At 41.0% G+C, this 21347-nt stretch overlaps 1 protein-coding gene across 1 annotated transcript; it reads left to right on the forward strand.

Moving 5' to 3' along the window:
- The first annotated feature begins 11767 nt into the window (after nucleotides 1-11767).
- Nucleotides 11768-20036, forward strand: LOC115101916 (atrial natriuretic peptide receptor 2-like). Its single transcript, XM_029621370.2, has 5 exons — nucleotides 11768-12044; nucleotides 17355-17489; nucleotides 18617-18791; nucleotides 19717-19815; nucleotides 19927-20036. The coding sequence occupies exons 1-5, from the start codon at nucleotides 11796-11798 to the stop codon at nucleotides 20034-20036; spliced, it is 768 nt and encodes a 255-aa protein (XP_029477230.2). The 5' UTR covers nucleotides 11768-11795.
- Nucleotides 20037-21347: the final 1311 nt, after the last annotated feature.

The raw sequence follows: 21347 nt of genomic DNA on the forward strand, positions 1-21347 counted from the left end.
CTCCTCATGCCTTTGGCACACAATGTATATAGACTCCCCTTTTTTTTCTACTGTGTTATTGACTTGTTAATTGTTTACTCCATGTGTAACTCTGTGTTGTCTGTTCACACTGCTATGCTTTATCTTGGCCAGGTCGCAGTTGCAAATGAGAACTTGTTCTCAACTAGCCTACCTGGTTAAATAAAGGTGAAATAAAAAATAAAATAAAAGGTAAAGATATGATTACAGAGCCTGCCAATTTATTATTCCAAACAATGTTTTTAAGATCAAATACAAACACGAGGCAAGCAATGGGAATCTGTTAAAAATACTTTGGTTATCTAATATGCTATTTATTAATACAGATTGGAGAGGAAGGAGAAGGGAAAATGGAGTAAAAAGAGTGAAGCAAGGAGAGTGTAGAAGAGTGAGGTGGAAAGGTGAAGAGAAGGAAAGGAAGACGAGTGAAGAAAAGAGGAGGAGAATAAATAGTTAAGAGAGTAATTAAGAGTGGCACAAGGAGAGTGAAGAAGAGCAGACAGAGGAAATACAATGACTCTTTCCAAGAAACGGAAATGCACTTTTTATCATAAACATGATGAGAGAATTTCCATTTCATACGCTCAGGTCAAGACGATAGAATGGTTCACTGCATCCTCTCTTTCAATTGGCAGCCGGTGAAGAACGGCAGTGGTAGAACATCAGCAGACGAAAAAGCATAAAGCCTCTCTGATTGCCCATGTTGGTATGTCCTCTGTCACCACATTCTTCAAGAAGGTAGAGCCTTCCCAAGAAGAATATGGTTTAGCTGGGCAGGAGGGTGTCTTTGCATACCACACGACACAATCATAGTTACAGATCTATGGACTGCACAGCACAACTGACACGGAAGCTTTATGAGCCAAAGTTTACATGTGCTAGGACAAAATGTGACGCCATAGTGAGTAACGTGTTAGTAACATGGCCAACTACTTTGGTAACACAGGTCCTAGACCAGGTTGAATTTGTGTCCCTGTCCATTGATGCGTCCAATCATGGACATGTAAAGCTGCTGCCAATAGTAGTCAGATATAAATGATAGCAGCACATCTGTGGAAACAAAACTGCTTGATTTGGTTGAATTGAATGGAGAAACAGCAGAGGAAATTGCAGCTGAGGTCCTGGTGGTTATCCAAAAATATAACCTGGAAAACATTCTCTGCCGACAACAAACACCAACTTTGGAGGACTGAATAGGCTGGGGAGGGTCAATGTCCATACCAAAGTTAAAAACGCTCTGCAGCGGGAGGTGATTGGCTGAGGTTTTCCTGCCCACATCATTCATAACACGGCCAGAACAGCTTTGGATATGATGTTGAGTATCTGCTCACAAAGATATTTGAATATGTTCATATTTTCCCCGTCAGAGTAGAAAGACTGAAGGGCTTTTATGAGTTTTTTTGGCCAGGAGTACCATAACATTTTAGGACCCAGCAATGTTCACTGGATGTCCAGGCTCCCTGCTCTAGAAAGAGTGCTGAAAAGGTATGTGCCATTGAAATCCTTATTTATTTCTGAAGACAAATGCCCTGTTGTCCTGCAAACAATGTTTGAAGATCCACTGACTGAACTTTGGCTGGCCTTTGTACATGGAAACGTGACTGTATTCAGTGACACGATCAAGATGCTTGGAGGCCAGGACCACTGTGCTGTGGACTCTGCTGCAATTCTGAGAAACGTTGAGGCAAAATTGACTGCAAGACGTGATGACAACTTCATTCCAGTGGTCAGAGCACTTCTGAGAGAGCTAGAGGACAATGGAGCCATGTCTAAAGAGAGCTTTCTCAAAACATCCCAATCGTTCTTCACTATGGCTGTGAACTACTTGCAAGCATGGGGAAAGCACACAGATAATCTAAAAGATTCACATGGTCTCCTTTTAAAAAGGCAACCTCTGCGTGAAGACATCCAGAAGGCAGGAAAAATGCCCCAATGTGACCATCAATGAGGATGCATTGTTTGACGAGGTTACTGGCCTGCAAGAGTTCCTAAAGGGGGCATCGCTTGAAGAATGGAAAACATCTGAGACACGGCTTATTCAGAGATGGAGCACGGTGGTTAACCACTTCAAAGAGAACGACAATACCACACACTAACCTGGCTAGATTAGCGTATGTTGTCATGTGCTTACATAGAAGTAATGCACCAGTCGAGAGAGTGTTCTCCCAAATGAATGACATATGGACAGCAGCAAGAAATAGGTTCACTGTTCCTACCATCAAGGCCATGCTTATTGTGAAGACAAACTTTAACCTCCCCTGCCAGGAGTTCATGGAGAAGCTGTCCAAAGACAGAGCAATCTTGAAGAAAATACATTCTTCTGAGAAATATACAGATTAGGTTGGTATATTATGTAGTTACCAATCTCATCAGCATCTTATTTCTTGATTATGTTAAGTATTTCACATATACTATTGTCTGTTTTTTTTTCAATTTTGCTCTTGTTCTCTTCTGCTCTTATTCTAGCAGGACCACTGAATGGCTGTTCAGATCAGTTCTGTCTTGTCTGTGTAGTGTTTCTGTAATATACCGGTAGTTGTTTTCTCTATCACAGTGTGCCTGTTAGACTAAATACATGAAACCAGAATTGTCCCCCATTTTTTATTTCATAGAAAGTAACATTGGATATTTGAATGATATATTGACCGCCGAACTGGAAATGTCCCCGGTTGTCATTTCAGAAATCTGGTCACCAGATATAGTATAGAGGTGCCTGCCAACCTGAAGTGCTGGTCAGCTGTAGCCTAACACAGTGTCGGCGGTGGAAACTAGTAACGCAGTGAATTTTCCCCTCCTAGGATTATACAGTATTTCAAGTCATTTTGGTAGCCATCTAGATGTCACTGATTCTACTCAATGGCGAGAGCATCAATGGCAAAAACACTGGGTGTCACAACCCTGTGTGATTCGGTTCACTTGACTCATCTGCGCGACATAAATCATATTTTTGTGGGGCAGGATTGTCAATATTTCCTCTCCGACTAACCATTTGGTGGCACAGCTAGAAAGGAAAATGTTATGAGTCTGGTAAGATAATCTGTGATATTGTGTAGGCTATAGCAATGCTGTATTAGTTTGCTAGGGTTTGAAGTAGGTGTATCTAGCTGTCTTATTTGTATTTGTTCAATGCCTCAATTGATTTCATAAACTATATTGGATACTGTGGTGTAAAGCACTTAAGTAAAAATACTTTAAAGTAGTACTTAAGTAGTTTTTTTGTGGTATCTGTAATTTACTATTTATATTTTGACTTCTACTTCATGTACTTTTTACTCCATACATTTTCCCTGACACCCAAAAGTACATGTTACATTTTCAATGCTTAGCAGGAGAGTAACATGGTCAAATTCTCATACTTATCAAGAGAACATCTCTGGTCACCCCTTCTGCCTCTGATCTGGCACATTCATTTAACACACATGCTTAATTTGTAAATTATGTTCCCCTGGCTATCTGTAAAAAAATATATATATATATATAAATGGTGCTGTTTGGTTTGCTTAATATAAGCAATTTCAAATTATTTATACTTTTACTTTTGATACTTAAGTATATTTAAAACCAAATAGTTTTAGACTTTTACTCAAGTAGTATTTTACTGGGTGACTCACTTTTACTTGAGTCATTTTCTATTAAGGTATCTTTACTTTTACCCAAGTATGACAATTGGATACCTTTTCCACCACTGATTGGATATATGCTGTATGTTCAATCAACTCAAGAGGATAAATCCTGAAGTTGGAACAATGTGCATAACAATGTGGTCCAGAGGAAGCCAGCTTTTTGTTCTCAATCCCTACCTTGCCCCATTCTTCCAAGAGCTCGCTGAGTTTGAATGAAAACCTTGAGTGAGGTAAGTACAGATACTCACAACTCCAGCCTGATATGTCCCTTGTCCCATGTCTTTTTACCCAGGGTGTAACAGCCCTGGTGCTCTCTGTCTCTGTCTCTTCTTTCTTTTTCTATGCTTGTCCTAGGGGTGAGAAGAGCTAACAAATGTTGTGGGAAATTGCAAGATTATGTTATAATGCTTGTAAGATTATATTATAATCTTTGAATTGCATTAGAATGGTTGTTTTATTCGACAGAATAGAGTATTCTGTTAACTATTGTGTGTGTGTGTGTTCCACTGAGGATAGGCCTCTGAGATAGCACTGACAGAGGAGATTTACGATGTCTTTGGGTAATAAAGCCTAAAGAGCAGTACAGATAACATGAGGTAATGTTTTCGTGCTATACCGTACCAGGGTAAGACAGGTTCCAGTTTGGAGTAGGAGAGGGCCAGACACTGGTCTTTATAATGAGAACTGTTGACACAGCAGTAACTGTCTGCTATGTTTTATAGATATGTTTCATACAAATCTTAACCTTTGTGAACTGTTCCTAAGATCTGTGGTTCATCATGTAAGTTGAGAGGGGTGTATCTTGGCTATAAAAGATCTTTGTACTTTTTGGTGCTTTTCAATGGTTCATTAGAGATAGCGCATCATTGAAAGTCATAAAGGCTATTGCAAAGATCTTAATAAAAATATGTCATTTAAGTGTAACTCTGACTGGTGTTGTGAAGTTTAACTCTCTTCTCATTTGGTAAAACAGAAAAATGCATAATTGAGGAGGTTTGTTAAAGAGCCCCATCATGAACAACTGATGCTGCGCTGACTTCTCTCTCCTGGATGCTCTCTGGCCCAAACTGTCCTGTTGTGTGTTTCCCCTCCTCTGGACCCACTTAACCCAACAGAGTTGCCCCTGATGATAGAACGGGCTGCATCACAGCCTGGTAAAGGCAACTCCACCACCGCAGACAACAAGGCGCTTTAGAGGGCGATACACGCAGCCGAACGCACCATTGGGTCCAGGGTCCACACTGCCTGCCATCCAGGACACCTAGAATACCAGGTGTAGCAGGAAGGCGAAGAAGAACATCAGGGACCTCAGCCATCCAAGCCATGGCCTGTTAGCCCCGTTTCTATTCATCAGACGCGGGTAGCACAGGAGTATTATGGCGAAGACTGGCCAACAATTTCTACCCCTAGACCATCAGGCTGCTGAATAGCCACCACTACCTGCCCCCCCACACCCCAATGACATTCATCACTGCTGCAGTTAATATAGTATGTACTGTATATTTGTATAATTATTGTTTTATTTCACTTGGCCCCAACACCCCCTTCAATGGCCATTTAGCCACAATGGATATTCATTTAGTTATCACTGCTACAGTTATTATGTATATAGTACAATTTCTATTTTTCTTATTATCATTTTCATTGTTTTATTTCACTTAGTTCTGCATGTTGGAGTTCTGAATCGGAAGATCTAGGATTGTACCCAATCCCAATTTTAACTCTGTCTCCCTCTCTCTCTTTGTCCCTCTCTCCCCCACAGCCAACAGGCACACAATATAGTTTTTACATTAGTGTTGTAATGATTCTCTTATTTGGTTACATATGTGTTAACTTCTTGTTCCTTCTATTTGCAATTCTGTTGTTAATTCATTTTTTAATGTTGTTACCAATTTGAAGAAATGTATTTTCATGTACAAATGTATTTTTCTTTAATTTAGATTTCAGGTAGAATATCACTGTAAATTTACAGCATTATCCTGGCACCAGAGTTGCCAGCTTAATACTGTAATTTTGCTTTACAATACTATTTTCCATACTGTAAAACATTACAGCATCCCTGTACATTTACAGCAAGGATGCTGTAATATGTTTTTACAGTAAGGAAAATAGTACTGTAAAACATATTACAGCATCTCTGCTGTAAAGCAAAATTATAGTATTAAGCTGGCCACTGTGGTGCCATGTAATGCTGTAAATTTACAGGGAAAAGTTTTACAGTGCTGTTGTCTTGAAAGCACCATAAATCCAGAGAATGTCAGACTTTGATGACAAAATTTGCCCACGAAGGACCGTCGTGCCACCTTCCTATTTAAGTGAGCACATCACGTTGAGTCCAAAAATGTATTGTATGCTACTGCATACATGATGTAATATGCCAGGGAGATATGTATACTGTAGCAAAGAAAGTAATATGAAGTGTATGTTGTGTAGTAAGCTGTTAGTGGCCCATGTGCCTCGCGCTAATAATTTGGTCTATTTTCACCTCTTAATTTCACCTACTGTTCTGGCTTGGTGGCGCATATGTAGCCTATAACCTTTTTTGGAGAAATGTCATCATTGAATATTGTAAGAGCTTTCATTGTCTGCTTATGTCCTTCCTAGCTCACACATTAATGTCTTAATTGAAATTACGGATTGCCTCTTATCCCCTTATGCCATAGTTTGTACATCTCAATTGTCAGTAGAAACCACATTTGTTTCAGCAATTCAGCTAATATGGCTATGGTTTTTTTAAAGCCTATAAATGAGGCTGAATGAACTGTTTCACTGCCAGACAAGGCTCTGCTGATTTGCCAGGTGTAGCAGTGGTATAGTACAATGAATGTATTGTTTAGTGTTGGGTAGTGGCTTTGCTGGCACGCATCCCACATATATATATTTTTTGCCCCACCAAGATGTACATGCTAAAATCGCCGCTGACACACACACACAAACACACACACAAATCAGAACCATGGACAGCCACGTCATATTTAGCTTGCGTTGATTGTACTAAATAGTTTTTGTAATCTTTTAGTTGTCACTGTATTAGATGAAGTTGAAATGGTCCTGGAATAGTGGAGGCAGCTCCTGTTTTCTTTGCGACTTGCGGTATCTCCCTGTGGTTCTAAATCAATAGTTGTATAGTGGTCCGAAAATGTCAAACAATAACTATCTGTTACTGTACCTGCAATATTGCTTTGTGGACTTCACTGTCTGGTTTTGTGATAAAACAAATATGTTTTGAATTGATTCTGCCACTGTGTCTTCTTATTGTCTTGGCCTTTAGGCCTATATATCACGGTCACAAAGCATATGAATTAATAGGTTATAGAGCAACAACACAATTATCACAACACAAGTTGTAATATGCCTTTTATTGTTTTTTGAGGTGGGCTTGGCTTTCCCAGTGATTTTTATCCACGAACTTCTACTGCTTTGAAGTAGCCTACCTTATCCATTTGATCTTTGATTTATTGAATGAAGAAATTATTTCCAAGGAGCTCTCCAGGTGGAGGGTTGACAACATGCATAGCCGCGGGAAGTAGGGGTGACCCCCTGAACAAATCTGGAGAGAAAAAATATACAGTACCAGTCAAAAGTTTGGACACCTAAATCATTCAAGGGTTTTTCTTTATTTTGACTATTTTCTACATTGTAGAACTTGTAGAACTTTGAAAGTTTCTTCAAGTGCAGTCGCAAGAAACATCAAACGCTATGATGAAACTGGCTGTCATGAGGACCGGCACAGGAAAGGAAGACCCAGAGTTACCTCTGCAGCAGAGGATAAGTTCATTAGTTACCAGCACCTCAGATTGCAGCCCAAATAAATGCTTCACAGAGTTCAAGTAACAGACACATCTCAACATCAACTGTTCAGAGACCGTGTGAATGGTCGAATTGCTGTAAAGAAAACACTACTCAAGGACACCAATAAGAAGAGACTTGCTTGGGCCAAGAAGCACAAGCAATTGACATTAGACCGGTGGAAATTTGTCCTCTGGTCTGGAGTCCAAATTTGAGATTTGTGAGACGTGGTGTGAGTGAACGGATGATCTCCGCATTTGTATTTCCCACCGTAAAGCATGGAGGAGGAGGTGTTATGGTGTGGGGGTGATTTGCTGGTGACACTGTCTGTGATTTATTTAGAATTCAAGGCACACTTAACCAGCATGGCTACCACAGCATTCTGCAGCGATACGCCATCCCATCTGGTTTGCACTTAGTTCCACTATCATTTGTTTTTCAACAGGACAATGACTCAACACACCTCCAGGCTGTGGTTTGGGATGAGTCGGACCGCAGAGTGAAGGAAAAGTAGCCAACAAGTGCTCAGCATATGTGGGAACTCCTTCAAGGCTGTTTGAAAAGCATTCCAGGTGAAGCTGGTTGAGAGAATGTCAAGCGTGTGCAAAGCTTTCATCAAGGCAAATGGTGGCTATTTAAAGAATCGCAAATTTAAAAAATATTTTGATTTGTTTAAAACGTTTTTGGTTACTACATGATTCCATATGTGTTATTTCATAGTTTTGATGTCTTCACTATTATGCTACAATGTAAAAAAAAAAGAAAAAAAAAAGAAGATAGAAATAAAGAAAAACCCTTGAATGAGTAGGTGTTCTAAAACTTTTGACTGGTAGTGTAATGTCTTCAGTCCAGGCAACATTTTTGTCCTGCAATTTGCACAACGCCAAAACTACTTACCGTGGCTATGACAACATGTGACTGACAGTGCAGTTCTATGCGATGGACTAAGTGCCTTGATCAAAGGGTCAACGGCAGGAGGTGATAGGTCTACATGTGATTAGACACAGCAGCTTTCCAGTGTCAATAATGCTTACTTTTTCATGTAGGCTATGATAATAGTAATGAAAATGTTGTTAAAAGTCATGGAAAATGTGTATGAACCATTTACAGTGAATAATCAGAGGTAGCATAATGTCGTTTGTGGATTTCGGTGAACATAGTCTAATGAACCGACTTGGAAAAAGACAGTTCCTGCGCTTCTTTCATCGGAAGTCAAGCACTGGTAATCAACCTTAAATACGTTCGTTTTTGGTTCCAAGCTAAGGTAATGTCCTGCGTTTTCTCACCCCACCAAAACAAAGGACATTTCAAGAAAGGATGAAAACTCACATAAGCCATGAACAGTAATTCAAACGGAGTTTAAACGCATGGCAAGAAGTATTTCTTATTTTTTCATATTATTATGGAGCAGACACTGAATTAGGCAAATCAATAACTGGATGCCTACAATTTCCCTTGGTCCCTTATTGTTGCAGTCCTTATTCTGCATGCAAAGATTGACCGTATTTCCCTTTATTTAGACTGTCTCAAATATCGATAGGCTAAGCCTATGCTCAAAGGTGGACGGACACAGCTGTCATGGAGTCCCATAAACAAAACCAATTACGCAATATTAATTCATACCCCCGTTCGTGGAAACGCATATTTTTCAACAAACTCTTCCGATAAAGGAAAATCTCTCAATTATAGATATGAGTGAAAATCAAATAATTAAATTCAACTCAATTGGAGTCCATAGGATATTTTTGTACGCTAATAAGGATTTGCCCATCATTTTGGAGTTTGAGCACAGAAGCCTGCCTACTTTGTTACCTCAACCATTCGTGTTAAACATGAAACGAATGAATATTGTTAATGAGTGTAATAATACAGGATATTTGAACTATTTTAAGATGATGGGCAATTGTTGATTGTGCTTTTTATAAATTGCCATCAAATAAAAATGTCAATATGAAAATGTAATAAAATATTTAAAAGATAAGCATGATAAAATTTGAATATAATGTATTACTTTTTTTCTGTTTAAAAGCCTGGATGAAACGAGGTGAGATTTGATTGGCATGTATTCCCTCCCTTGGCAGAAATTAAACCTCACAATTATCCAACGCACGTCACTAGTTGCGACCATTCTATGAGTCCTATCTGATAGCTGGAACATGCGATATTCCAGGTCCAAATGACAGACATTTTTGTAAATAATAGGTCACAATGTTCAAATTTTATTCTCTTGACATTTCTTCATAATTATTATTTTTTATATATTCGCGATTTACTTTCGAACGACGAGTCCATGTCATCTTTGGAGTACATGAAAAAGGAATGCTTCGCATCTGGGACCCTGTCCTCGGCTTCTCTGAAAGGAACAATTACCAAAATTCAGAAAAGCAGACGTAAACGAAGAGTCGCACCAAAGACACAGGAAGAGGCAGACAGCGGCTGCAATATTTGCAGGTGTGTATGTCAATTGTGTGTATTGTTTTATAAGTGTTAATAGCAGTAGGCCTATCCTATAAAGTGCTACGTTATTTTAGCCTTTTCGCAGAAAGATAGCCTATTTGATAGAGTAAGTGGACTAATTTATTAGCCTACATTCTTTGAAAGAAAGGTTCTGGATAGAACCAAAAAGGAAATTGATTCCATACAGAACCCTACATGGAGCCCAAAGGTTCTATGTGGAACCCATTTTGGTTCAGTGGAGAACCCATGGGGTTCTGATCAAATAACCCTACAAATGTCATATACACCGAGTCTACCAAATATTAGCAACGCCTTCCTAGTACTGATTTGCACTGGGTGTCATTTGGGTGGTGGACCATTCTTGATACATATGGGATATTATTGAGTGTGAAAAACCCAGCAGCATTGCAGTTCTTGACACAAACCGCGGTGCCTGGCATCTACTAATGTACCCATTCAAATATATTGTTTTGCCCGTTCACACTCTGAATGACACGCATATACAATCCATGTCTTAATTTGTGTGAAGGTTAAAAAAGGATTTCTGTCTCCTCCACATTATCTACACTGATTGAAGTGGATTTAACGAGTGACATCAATAAGGAATCATAGACTGACCAGGTGAAAGCTATGTCATGGAACGAGCATATGTTCTTAATATTTTGTATACTCAGTGTATGAAGCAAGCAATAGAATCCTTTTTGGTTCTGTCCAGAAACTTTTTTTCTAAGTGTAATCAAACATTTACATCCTACACGTTAATTAATTCACCAATAAATAGCAACTCAGCCTTGATTCCAAGGTTTTTATATGATAATGGTATACTTTTATAATATTTCATATTGAAAATCTATTTTATTATTTGTATTATTTAATCAGATCCTTATTTCTGTATGTATGTATGTGTGTATGTGTGTATATATATATATATATATATATATATATATACATATATACATCTATGCTGGAGAGTTAGGAATATATATATATTGCAGTTTCTCTCTCTCTCTGTGTCTTGGCAGTAACCGCACTGTTCGGCGCATCTTGACTGCTTGTCTGCTCTCGTTTCTGGCTCTGCTCGGCTCAGTCTCCGTCAACCTCAGCTCCAACTTGGACCTGCTGCGCGCCACAGAGGCCGCTGTCACCGAGCTGACTTCATGCAGGACTACTGCTATTCTCCAACTCATAGGGGAACTCCAAAACAGGAGAAGTCTATGCAGAAAGTACAGGAGTAACGAGACACACCAAGAAAAGTGTACAAGTCCACTGACTAGCATTTTACCAGTGATTATTAGACTTTGCACTGATATGGAGGGCCACAGAAACAGTCAGGGTCACCCATGCAGCGAGGAGTTGGTGGAGTTCTCCCAGAAACTTAGGGAAGATTTGACAGAATTTCTGAACACAACATGGGGAGTTGAGGACAACAATGACATGTCCGTGTTCTCTTTGACCATTGTCAGACTCCTGGACATTTGGGGGGACATGGAACAGGACATTAGTCAGGTCAAGCAGTTTTCAGACTGGAAAGATGTCCTCTCACTGAGACTGATGGTCACATTCCTGGAACTCAACCACCAGTTCAGTGAATTCCCTTCTGTAGGAGCCCAAGTTGACTTTCACAAGAAGTGGATCCATGCCCTCAGCCGTCTAGCCTTTGCCCAGCTCTTGTCAGAAACGCTAGAGGACTGCTGGGTGGAGAACGTTCACCTAAAGCTCAACCTGACCAACAGCCTCAAAGTCGACCCATACATCTTTGACTCCACCCCCTGGCAGATCCCAGCGGTTGACGCGGTGGGAACAGTGGGCATCCTCACAGGCTCTCAGACTGGCATCCAGGCTCTGAGGGATACCCAGGCGTGCCTGCTGGCTGGGGCGTTGCCAGCTCTGAAGCTCCGATCCAGGGCCATGTTCTCAGGGCTCAGCATGCGGATCTCCCTGTTGACATTGGCCTGCCTGATCTATCCGCTGGTGCTGGTGTCCTTCAAGCAGATGACGGAGTGGATCCAGAACTATGCATGCAGCCTGCAGGAGAGGACCGAGGACCTGAAGCGCCAGAGACAGCTGGCCGAGGACCTCCTGCACCAGATGCTGCCCAAGACCGTAGCCAAGCAGCTGAGACAGCAGAAGCACGTGGAGGCGGAGAGCTATGAGAAGGTGGGTTTGATTGATCTGAGCAGATTTGGGATTTCAGTTCCATCATGTCGATCAATTCCATTTCTTGCTGCATCTTCATTTCCATATTCCATGGTCATCACTATCTGGTTATGCTGGAGAGTTAGGAATTCAAAATGAGCCACAACCCTTCAGTGAATCCCTCTCAACATTATAAAGAACCATTTGGAAGAGAAAAGGGTTATTTGTGTAGAGCAAATAACCTCTCAAGAATCCTGTTTTCTTTATAGCACACTCTAACCACAACTTTTAAGTTAAAGAAACTCTTTAAAATGTCTATAACCAACTTAAATATCAGCAAGATTATACACTTTCTCTGTCACACTGGCACAAGGTTTATTTTCATGCCGCCCCCCCCCCCCCCCCCCCCCCCTCTTCCTCATCACTTTTAGCATTGAAACAAATTAGTGTGAGGGCCTTGTAAAGGACCGTATTGGTGCAATACTTTGGCAAGATCACCAAACCAACGCGCTGAATGATCCCTGCATTTGGTTTCTTTGTTCTTATTGTTGTTGTAATTGCCTATAATTACGGTGTTCCATATTCATTAGGAGATAAAACGGGTTACGCAGGTGCAAATTGCATCCAGCTCATTGAGGTGCTTGAAGCAGCTGGGCCAAAAGCACTCTGCTCAGGGCTATTAGCTACCAAAGGGGATGTGGTCCGTTTTTACACAGGCTTCTTTGAGTTCCAGCAATGGAACATTCTGAAAATGGAACAGAATATTGGCACAAGAGTATAATCTGCATACATTTGTGTATCAGCATCATAACACGTGAGGGAGGTCATACTGTCTTAGGTCATATAAGCTAAACAGTGAAGGCCATAAGACAGATTCCTGGGGAACCCTCATTGTGCTTAACAAAGACACTATAAGTATACAATATGACTGCAGTACACTTACAAATGACACGCCATTGGTTTGCTCATGTTTACCATGGATCACTGTCTCTTTTGTAAAATACTGTAGATTGAAATCACAATGGCGTCAACTAATGGCGTCATGCAGCTATTATTTTAGAGGGGACACAAAGTACGTGTTGATGGAGGGGGGGTTATCGGAAGTCGTAGAATTTTGAATTTTTTGAAACACCTGAAACAGCTTTTTCTTGAAATCTAGAGCCATAATCATAATGCCTAATTCTATGTAAAAAATTAGTCTATTTTTTTTACATAAGTTATCTAAGCATACCTCTTTAACAGTTCAATTATAATTTTAATTAATTATGCACATTATGCACAAAATCAAATCTAAATATATTTGTCATGTGCGCCAAATACAACAGGTGTAGGTAGACCTGGCAGTGAAATTCTTACTTTACAAGCCCTTAACCAACAGTGCAGTTTTTAAGTAAAAAATAGGTAACAATAGATAAGTAAAGGAATATATATTTTTGTTTTTAAATGTAAAAAATAACAGTAGCAAGGCTATATACAGGTGGTACCGCTACAGAGTCAGTGTGCGGGTGCACCAGTTAGTCGGGCTATTTGAGGTAATGTGTCAATGTAGAATTAGTTAAAGTGACTATGCATAGATGATAAACAGAGAGTATTAGCAGCGTAAAAGAGGGGTTGGCAGGGGGCTGGAGGGGTTTGGGCGAGACACAATGTGTAGTCCGGTTAGCCATTTGATTAGTCGTATGTTTTGGGGTAAAAGCTGTTGAGAAGCCTTTTGGTCCTAGACTTGACGCTCCGGTACCGCTTGCCATGCGGTAGCAGAGACAACAGTCTATGACTGGGGTCTTTGACCATGACTGGGGTCTTTGACCATTTTTAGGGCCTTCCTCTGACACCGCCTGGTGTAGAGGTCCTGGATGGCAGGCAGCTTAGCCCCAGTGATGTAATGGGTCATACGCACTACCCTCTGTAGTGCCTTGCGGTCGGAGGCTGAGCAGTTGCCATACCAGGCAGTGATGCAACATGCTCTCGATGTTGCAGCTGTAGAACCTTTTGAGGACCCATGCCAAATCTTTTTTGTTTCCTGAGGGGGAATAAGCTTTGTTGTGCCCTCTTCACGACAGTCTTGGTGTGTTTGGACCATTCTAGTTTGTTGGTGATGTGGACACCGAGGAACTTGAAGCTCTCAATCTGCTCCACGACAGCCCCGTCGATGATAATGGGGGCATTCTCGGTCCTCCTTTTCCTGTAGTCCACAATTATCTCCTTTGTCTTGAATACGTTGAGGGATATGTTGTTATTCTGGCACCACCTGGCCAGGTCTCTGACCTCCTCCCTACATTGATTCCTTAAGAACTTTTATACCTTATGAGATTAGTACAACTGCCGCAATGGTATATAGTATCCTAACAAAATAATTAAAGCAATTTCAGTCATTTCTAAAGTATAACATCCTTGCCAGCAAGCATGCCAGCTAAGATACACTACATGACCAAAATTATGTCGAACCAAAATCTCGTCGAACATGTCATTCCAAAATCATGGGCATTAAAATGGAGTTGGTCCCACCTTTGCTCCACTCTTCTGGGAAGGCCTTCCACTAGATGTTGGAACATTGCTGCAGAGACTTGCTTCCATTCAGCCACAAGAGCATTCGTGAGGTCGGGCACTGGATGTTGGGCGATTAGGCCTTGCTCGCACTCTGCTTTTTAATTAATCTCAAAGGTGTTCGATGGGGTTGAGGTCAGGGCTCTGTGCAGGAGAGTCAAGTACTTTCACACCAATCTCAACAAACCATTTCAGCATGGACCTCCCTTTGTGCACGGGGCATTGTCATTCTGAAACAGGAAAGGGCCTTCCCCAAACTGTTGCCACAAAGTTGGAAGCACAGAATCGTCTAGAATGTTATTGTATGCTGTAGCATTAAGATTTCCCTTCACTGGAACTAAGCAGCCTAGCCCGAACCATGAAAAACATCCCCAGACCATTATTCCTCTTCCACCAAGCTTTACAATTGGCACTATGCATTTGGGCAGGTAAAGTTCACCTGGCATCCGCCAAACCCAGAATCGTCCGTCAGACTGCCAGATGGCAAAGCGTGATTCATCACACCAGAAAACCTATTTCCACTGCTCCAGAGTCCAATGGTGGCAAGCTTCACACCACTCCAGCCGATGCTTGGAATTGCACATGGTGATCTTAGGCTTGTGTGCGGCTGCTAAGCCATGGAAACCCATTTCATCTAGGTCCCGACGAACAGTTATTGTGCTGACATTGCTTCCAGAGGCAGTTTGGAACTCAGTAGTGAGTGTTGCAACCGGGGATAGACAATTTTTATGCACTTCAGCACACGGAAGCCCCGTTCTGTGAACTTCGTGGCTGAGACATTGTTGATTCTAGACGTTTCCACTTCACAATAACAGCACTTACAGTTGACCGGGGCAACTCCAGCAGGGCAGAAATTTGATGAACTGATTTCTTGGAAAGGTGACATCCTATGACGGTGCCACGTTGAAAGTCACTGAGCTCTTCAGTAAGGTAATTATTCTGCAAATGTGTGTCTATGGAGATTGCATGGCTGTGTGCTCAATTTCATACACCTGTCAGCAATGGGTGTGGCTGAAATTGCCGAATCCACTAATTTGAATGGGTGTCCACATACTTTTGTATATATAGTGTAGTTAGACAAGCTGGTCTAACTTGATTGATAGCCTGAAATGGCTTGGAAGGTAGTTACTTCATAAAATTGCTAGGTGGCTAGTATTACAGAGAAACAACTAAATATTTTCATTTGATTTATTCATCAAGAAGGAATCAATAGTCAACATACATAGCTTGATCAAATTCATTTACAAGCACACCTCCTGTGAGTCCTGCCCATCTTACTAGGGAGAATAGGGGGGGTACTCTTTGCCTGGTCCAGTTAGTGTGCCCCCTCCGCAGCTGACACAGCATTTTATAAATACAGTGGGGCAAAAAAGTATTTAGTCAGCCACCAATTGTGCAAGTTCTCCCACTTAAAAAGATGAGAGAGGCCTGTAATTTTCATCATAGGTACACTTCAACTATGACAGACAAAATGAGGAAAAAAAATCCAGAAAATCACATTGTAGGATTTTTAATGAATTTATTTGCAAATTATGGTGGAAAATAAGTATTTGGTCAATAACAAAAGTTTATCTCAATACTTTGTTATATAGACTTTGTTGGCAATGACAGAGGTCAAATGTTTTCTGTAAGTCTTCACAAGGTTTTCACACACTGTTGCTGGTATTTTGGCCCATTCCTCCATGCAGATCTCCTCTAAAGCAGTGATGTTTTGGGGCTGTTGCTGGGCAACACGGACTTTCAACTCCCTCCAAAAATGTTCTATGGGGTTGAGATCTGGAGACTGGCTAGGCCACTCCAGGACCTTGAAATGCTTCTTACGAAGCCACTCCTTCATTGCCCGGGCAGTGTGTTTGGGATTATTGTCATGCTGAAAGACCCAGCCACGTTTCATCTTCAATGCCCTTGCTGATGGTAGGCTTTGTTACTTTGGTCCCAGCTCTCTACAGGTCATTCACTAGGTCCCCCCGTGTGGTTCTAGGATTTTTGCTCACCGTTCTTGTGATCATTTTGACCCCACGGGGTGAGATCTTGCGTGGAGCCCCAGATCGAGGGATATTATCAATGGTCTTGTATGTCTTCCATTTCCTAATAATTGCTCCCACAGTTGATTTCTTCAAACCAAGCTGCTTACCTATTGCAGATTCAGTCTTCCCAGCCTGGTGCAGGTCTACAATTTTGTTTCTGGTGTCCTTTGACAGCTCTTTGGTCTTGGCCATAGTGGAGTTTGGAGTGTGACTGTTTGAGGTTGTGGACAGGTGTCTTTTATACTGATAACAAGTTCAAACAGGTGCCATTAATACAGGTAACGAGTGGAGGACAGAGGAGCCTCTTAAAGAAGAAGTTACAGGTCTGTGAGAGCCAGAAATCTTGCTTGTTTGTAGGTGACCAAATACTTATTTTCCACCATAATTTGCAAATAAATTCATAAAAAATCCTACAATGTGATTTTCTCATTTTGTCTGTCATAGTTGAAGTGTACCTATGATGAAAATTACAGGCCTTATCTTTTTAAGTGGGAGAACTTGCACAATTGGTGGCTGACTAAATACTTTTTTGCCCCACTGTAATTATGACAAAACGCTGATTTAAAATTGTTTAGTAATTCATTTAACATCTGAAAAATTAATAACAAGACAAATCTGAGGAGGCATTTGCACATGATCCTCCTATGTGCATAAATAAGAGAGAAATTACTCAAATTAAAATGTACTGACTGTACTAGCAGTCGCAATTTAACATATGATGAGGCCACGAGAGACATCTTAAAAATGTTTTTCTGTACAGGTGACTATTTTCTTTTCTGATATCGTTGGTTTCACCACTATCTCGGCCTCCTGCACCCCTCTGCAAGTCGTGGAGATGCTGAACAACCTGTACATGTGCTTCGACACTCGCATCGACTCCTATGATGTCTACAAGGTAAGACTGAACTGGGGTAGCCTACATGGAGATTGGATTGGACCAAAATCTTTATTGCCTAATACTTACTAAAACTAAATACTTTGTACTACCCATACTACATACTATTTTTAACAAAAACGGAACAAATATCAACATACTATGCTCATCCATACTGAGAAGGCATCATCTAATTGGCAATGGGGTTGTCCCCCCCATTCCTTCATTTTGATACAGCCCGTCCCCTTATCTGATTACTAGCTGTTGTCAAACACAAGACCACTCAATAGTGTGCAGCGAATTCATACTAGACAAAAAGCCTAAGTAAGTTGTCGTGGAAAATTGCAAGATGATGTTATAATAATGCTTGTATTGCATTATAATGGTTGTTTTATTCGACAGAATATAGTATTCTGTTAACTATTGTGTGTGTGTGTTCCACTGAGGATGACCCTCTATGAGAGCACTGACAGAGGAGATTTACGATGTCTTTGGGTGATAAAACCTAAAGAGCATTCCAGATAACATGAGGTAATGTGTTTGTGCTATGAAGTACCAGGAACGAGATTAGAACCTCGTCTTAGGGACCAAACTGAACGATAATTTATAGTGAATGCTATCTGGCTATGGGATACTCCTCTCTCTCAAGTAAAAGTCTTTGTTTGTGAACTGTTCCTAAGATCTTTGGTTCGTCATGTAGGTTGAGAGAGGTGTATCTTGGCTATAAAAGATCTTTGTAATTTTCTGTTGTCACTTTCAATGGTTCATTAGAGATAGTGCATCATTGAAAGTCAAATGCTATTGCAAAGCTCTTATTATTAAAAAAGTAGTATAAGTATAACTCTGACTGGTGTGTGAAATTTGTTTCTCCTCATTTGGTAAATACAGAAATAAGCCACCACAAAGTGTGACATCCTGGCATTTAAAGCTGTAAAACTTTCTATTTTTACATACTCAAAGCGCCTACTATTTAAAACACAATTATGTGTAATCGGATACGGCCTATGTCCCAATCTACATACTAGCATATTATTTAGTATGCATGACCAATAAGTCACTTCATACTAAATAGTGGTGAGTATTGCGATGTTTCCGACCTATCTGAAATTCACTTATCATGAGTGGACCCATTTTATTTGCTCCCCCAGGTGGAGACGATAGGCGATGCCTACATGGTGGTGAGTGGGCTGCCTGAGAGGAATGGGGACAAGCATGCAGATGAGATCGCCAAAATGTCGCTGGACCTGGTGGCAGCAGTTCGACAGGTGGCAATCCCCCACATGCCCAACAAGAGACTGCAGCTTCGCGCAGGCATACACACAGGTGAGAGGTCACACACATTACGCACGCACGCACGCACACACACACCACACACCCACACTCACCTTTCTTACCCATGTTCAAATCACATAATAGTTTTAGGTGCTGGAAAAGTACCTTATAAACTCACCTAACAGGCTGATGCTTTGAGTTTTCAGACATGGGTAAGCAAGCAATATTTCATTCAATTCAAACCATTTTCATTTCCTGAGGGGGAACTTTATGTGTGGTAATATACACTGAGTGTACAAAACATTAGGAACATCTGCTCTTTCCATGACATAGCCTGACCAGGTGAATCCAGGTGAAAGTTATGAACCCTTATTGATGTTAAATCCACTTCAATCCGTGTAAATGAAGGGGAGGAGACAGGTTAAAGAAGGATTTTTAAGTCTTGAGACATGGATTGTTTATGTGTGCCATTCAGCAGGTGAATGGGCAAGACAAAATATTTAAGTGCCTTTGAACGGGGTATGGTAGTAGGTGCCAGGCTCACTGGGTTGAGTGTGTCAAGAACTGCAATGCTGTTGGGTTTTTCACGCTCAACTGTTTCCTGTGTGTATCAAGAATGGTCCACCACCCAAAGGACATCCAGCCAACTTGACACAACCGTGGGAAGTACTGGAGTCAACATGGGCCAGCATCCCTGTGGAACACTTTCAACACCTTGTGGAGTCCATCGTCCGAACAATTGAGGCTGTTCTGAGGGCTAAAGGGGGCGCAACTCAATTTTAGGAAGGTGTTCCTAATGTTTTGTACACTCAGTGTATATACTATATATCACATACTTATTGCTGTGGTAGGTTTGATTTCAGTCTATATCCTGATTATCTATCTATAACCTAGGGTTATTACCAAAGTAAATATCAGTGAGTATATTATGGTGTAGCAGGCTTGTCTTTCTCTTCATTTGCTCTCCTTGCACCAGGTCCATGTGTGGCAGGTATTGTCGGCTACAAGATGCCCAGATACTGCCTGTTTGGAGATACTGTCAACACAGCCTCTAGAATGGAGTCCACCAGCCTGCGTAGGTGTACGGCATGCATGCACACACACACACACACACACACACACTCTCCTCTCTTTTCGTACAAGCATTCCACTTTTCTCTGTGTGTGTGTGTGTGTGTGTGTGTCAGCTCAGAGGATCCACGCCAGCTCAGCCGTATACCTGGCTCTGATGAAGGACGGTGCATACGAGCTCCAGCTGAGAGGAGAGATCGAGGTGAAGGTAAGGCTCTTCTATTGACACTGGGGAATATAGCATAATATAGCATAAGTTCTCTAAGAGGGAAATATACTTCCATTTTTAGTCCTGGAGTAGGCTTCATCTTCATCTGCCCAAACACTACGCCATGCCCACGGTTTCTTCTCCGGAATGAGTCTGGATCTGAGCACTTTACAGAGTATGAATGCATTTGGTCCAGAAACCGATGGGTTGGGCCAGAGCCAGAACACACATGGGTAAAGCAGCAGTTTGAAAAATCGTCATTGGCTTTGATTGGTTAGAGACGATCCAATTGCTGAAGACTTTTTGTGCAACACCCCTCGTGCCCCTGGTCACCACAAAAGACGATGATGGCAGTTTCAGACTAAGGTATGTAGCAAACGGCAGAGCAGTGGAAGAATTTAGTATGAGTCCTCTGTAGGGCTTTTACGGTGATCGTATTACCGCCACACCAGCGGTCACGAGTCATGACAGCAGTCAAATTCATTTAGTCACGGTAATTAGGCTTCTCCAAGTTCTGATGCTGCTGCTGGTCATTAGTAGCCTACCAAACTTGTTAACTGACTGGTACTCAGCACTCTATTGTCCCTCTAATCACTCTGACATCAATGCAAATGTAATCTAAAATCTGATCAAACACTTCATAAGAGCATGACCTCATGTTGCGCAACATTTCTATATGCTATGCAATTGCGTGAGAAAACAGAGAAAACAGGCCTCTATGAAAAAGAGGAGAGTCCCATCAACTTTCTATAGACTAGCCCTACTATATCCTATTTATTTCTCATCTTTCCTAATATTAAGCACATTGCTTCTCTTTACAACAGGAGTATAGCCTACCTGGCTAGCATGAAAATGAACCCACTGGAAAAGCGTTCTTCATCATATTTAAGTGCAAGTCTTTTTTCCCGCTGCCCCTGTTTCGAGACAGGTGCATGATGATGATCCATTCTAAATCGAAAGCTCATTTCACACATATATTATTTAGTACATATTAAGACAAGATTAAATCAAGAATACTGTAATGAGTGACAATATTAGCCTATCACTTGTGAATGATATACAATACCAGTCAAAGGTTTGAACACACCTATTCAATGATTTTTCTTTATTTTTACTATTTTCTATGTTGTAGAATAATAGTGAAAACATCCAAACTATGAAATAACACAAATGGAATCATGTAGAATCATGTTATAACCAAAGTAACCAACTGTTAAACAGATTCTTCAAAGTAGCCACCCTTTTCCTTGATGACAGCTTTGCACATTCTTGGCATTCTCTCAACCAGATTCATGAGGTAATCACCTGGAATGCATTTCAATTAACAGG

Source organism: Oncorhynchus nerka, linkage group LG20 (genome assembly GCF_034236695.1).
Source record: "Oncorhynchus nerka isolate Pitt River linkage group LG20, Oner_Uvic_2.0, whole genome shotgun sequence".
In the NCBI taxonomy this organism is placed as follows: domain Eukaryota; kingdom Metazoa; phylum Chordata; class Actinopteri; order Salmoniformes; family Salmonidae; genus Oncorhynchus; species Oncorhynchus nerka.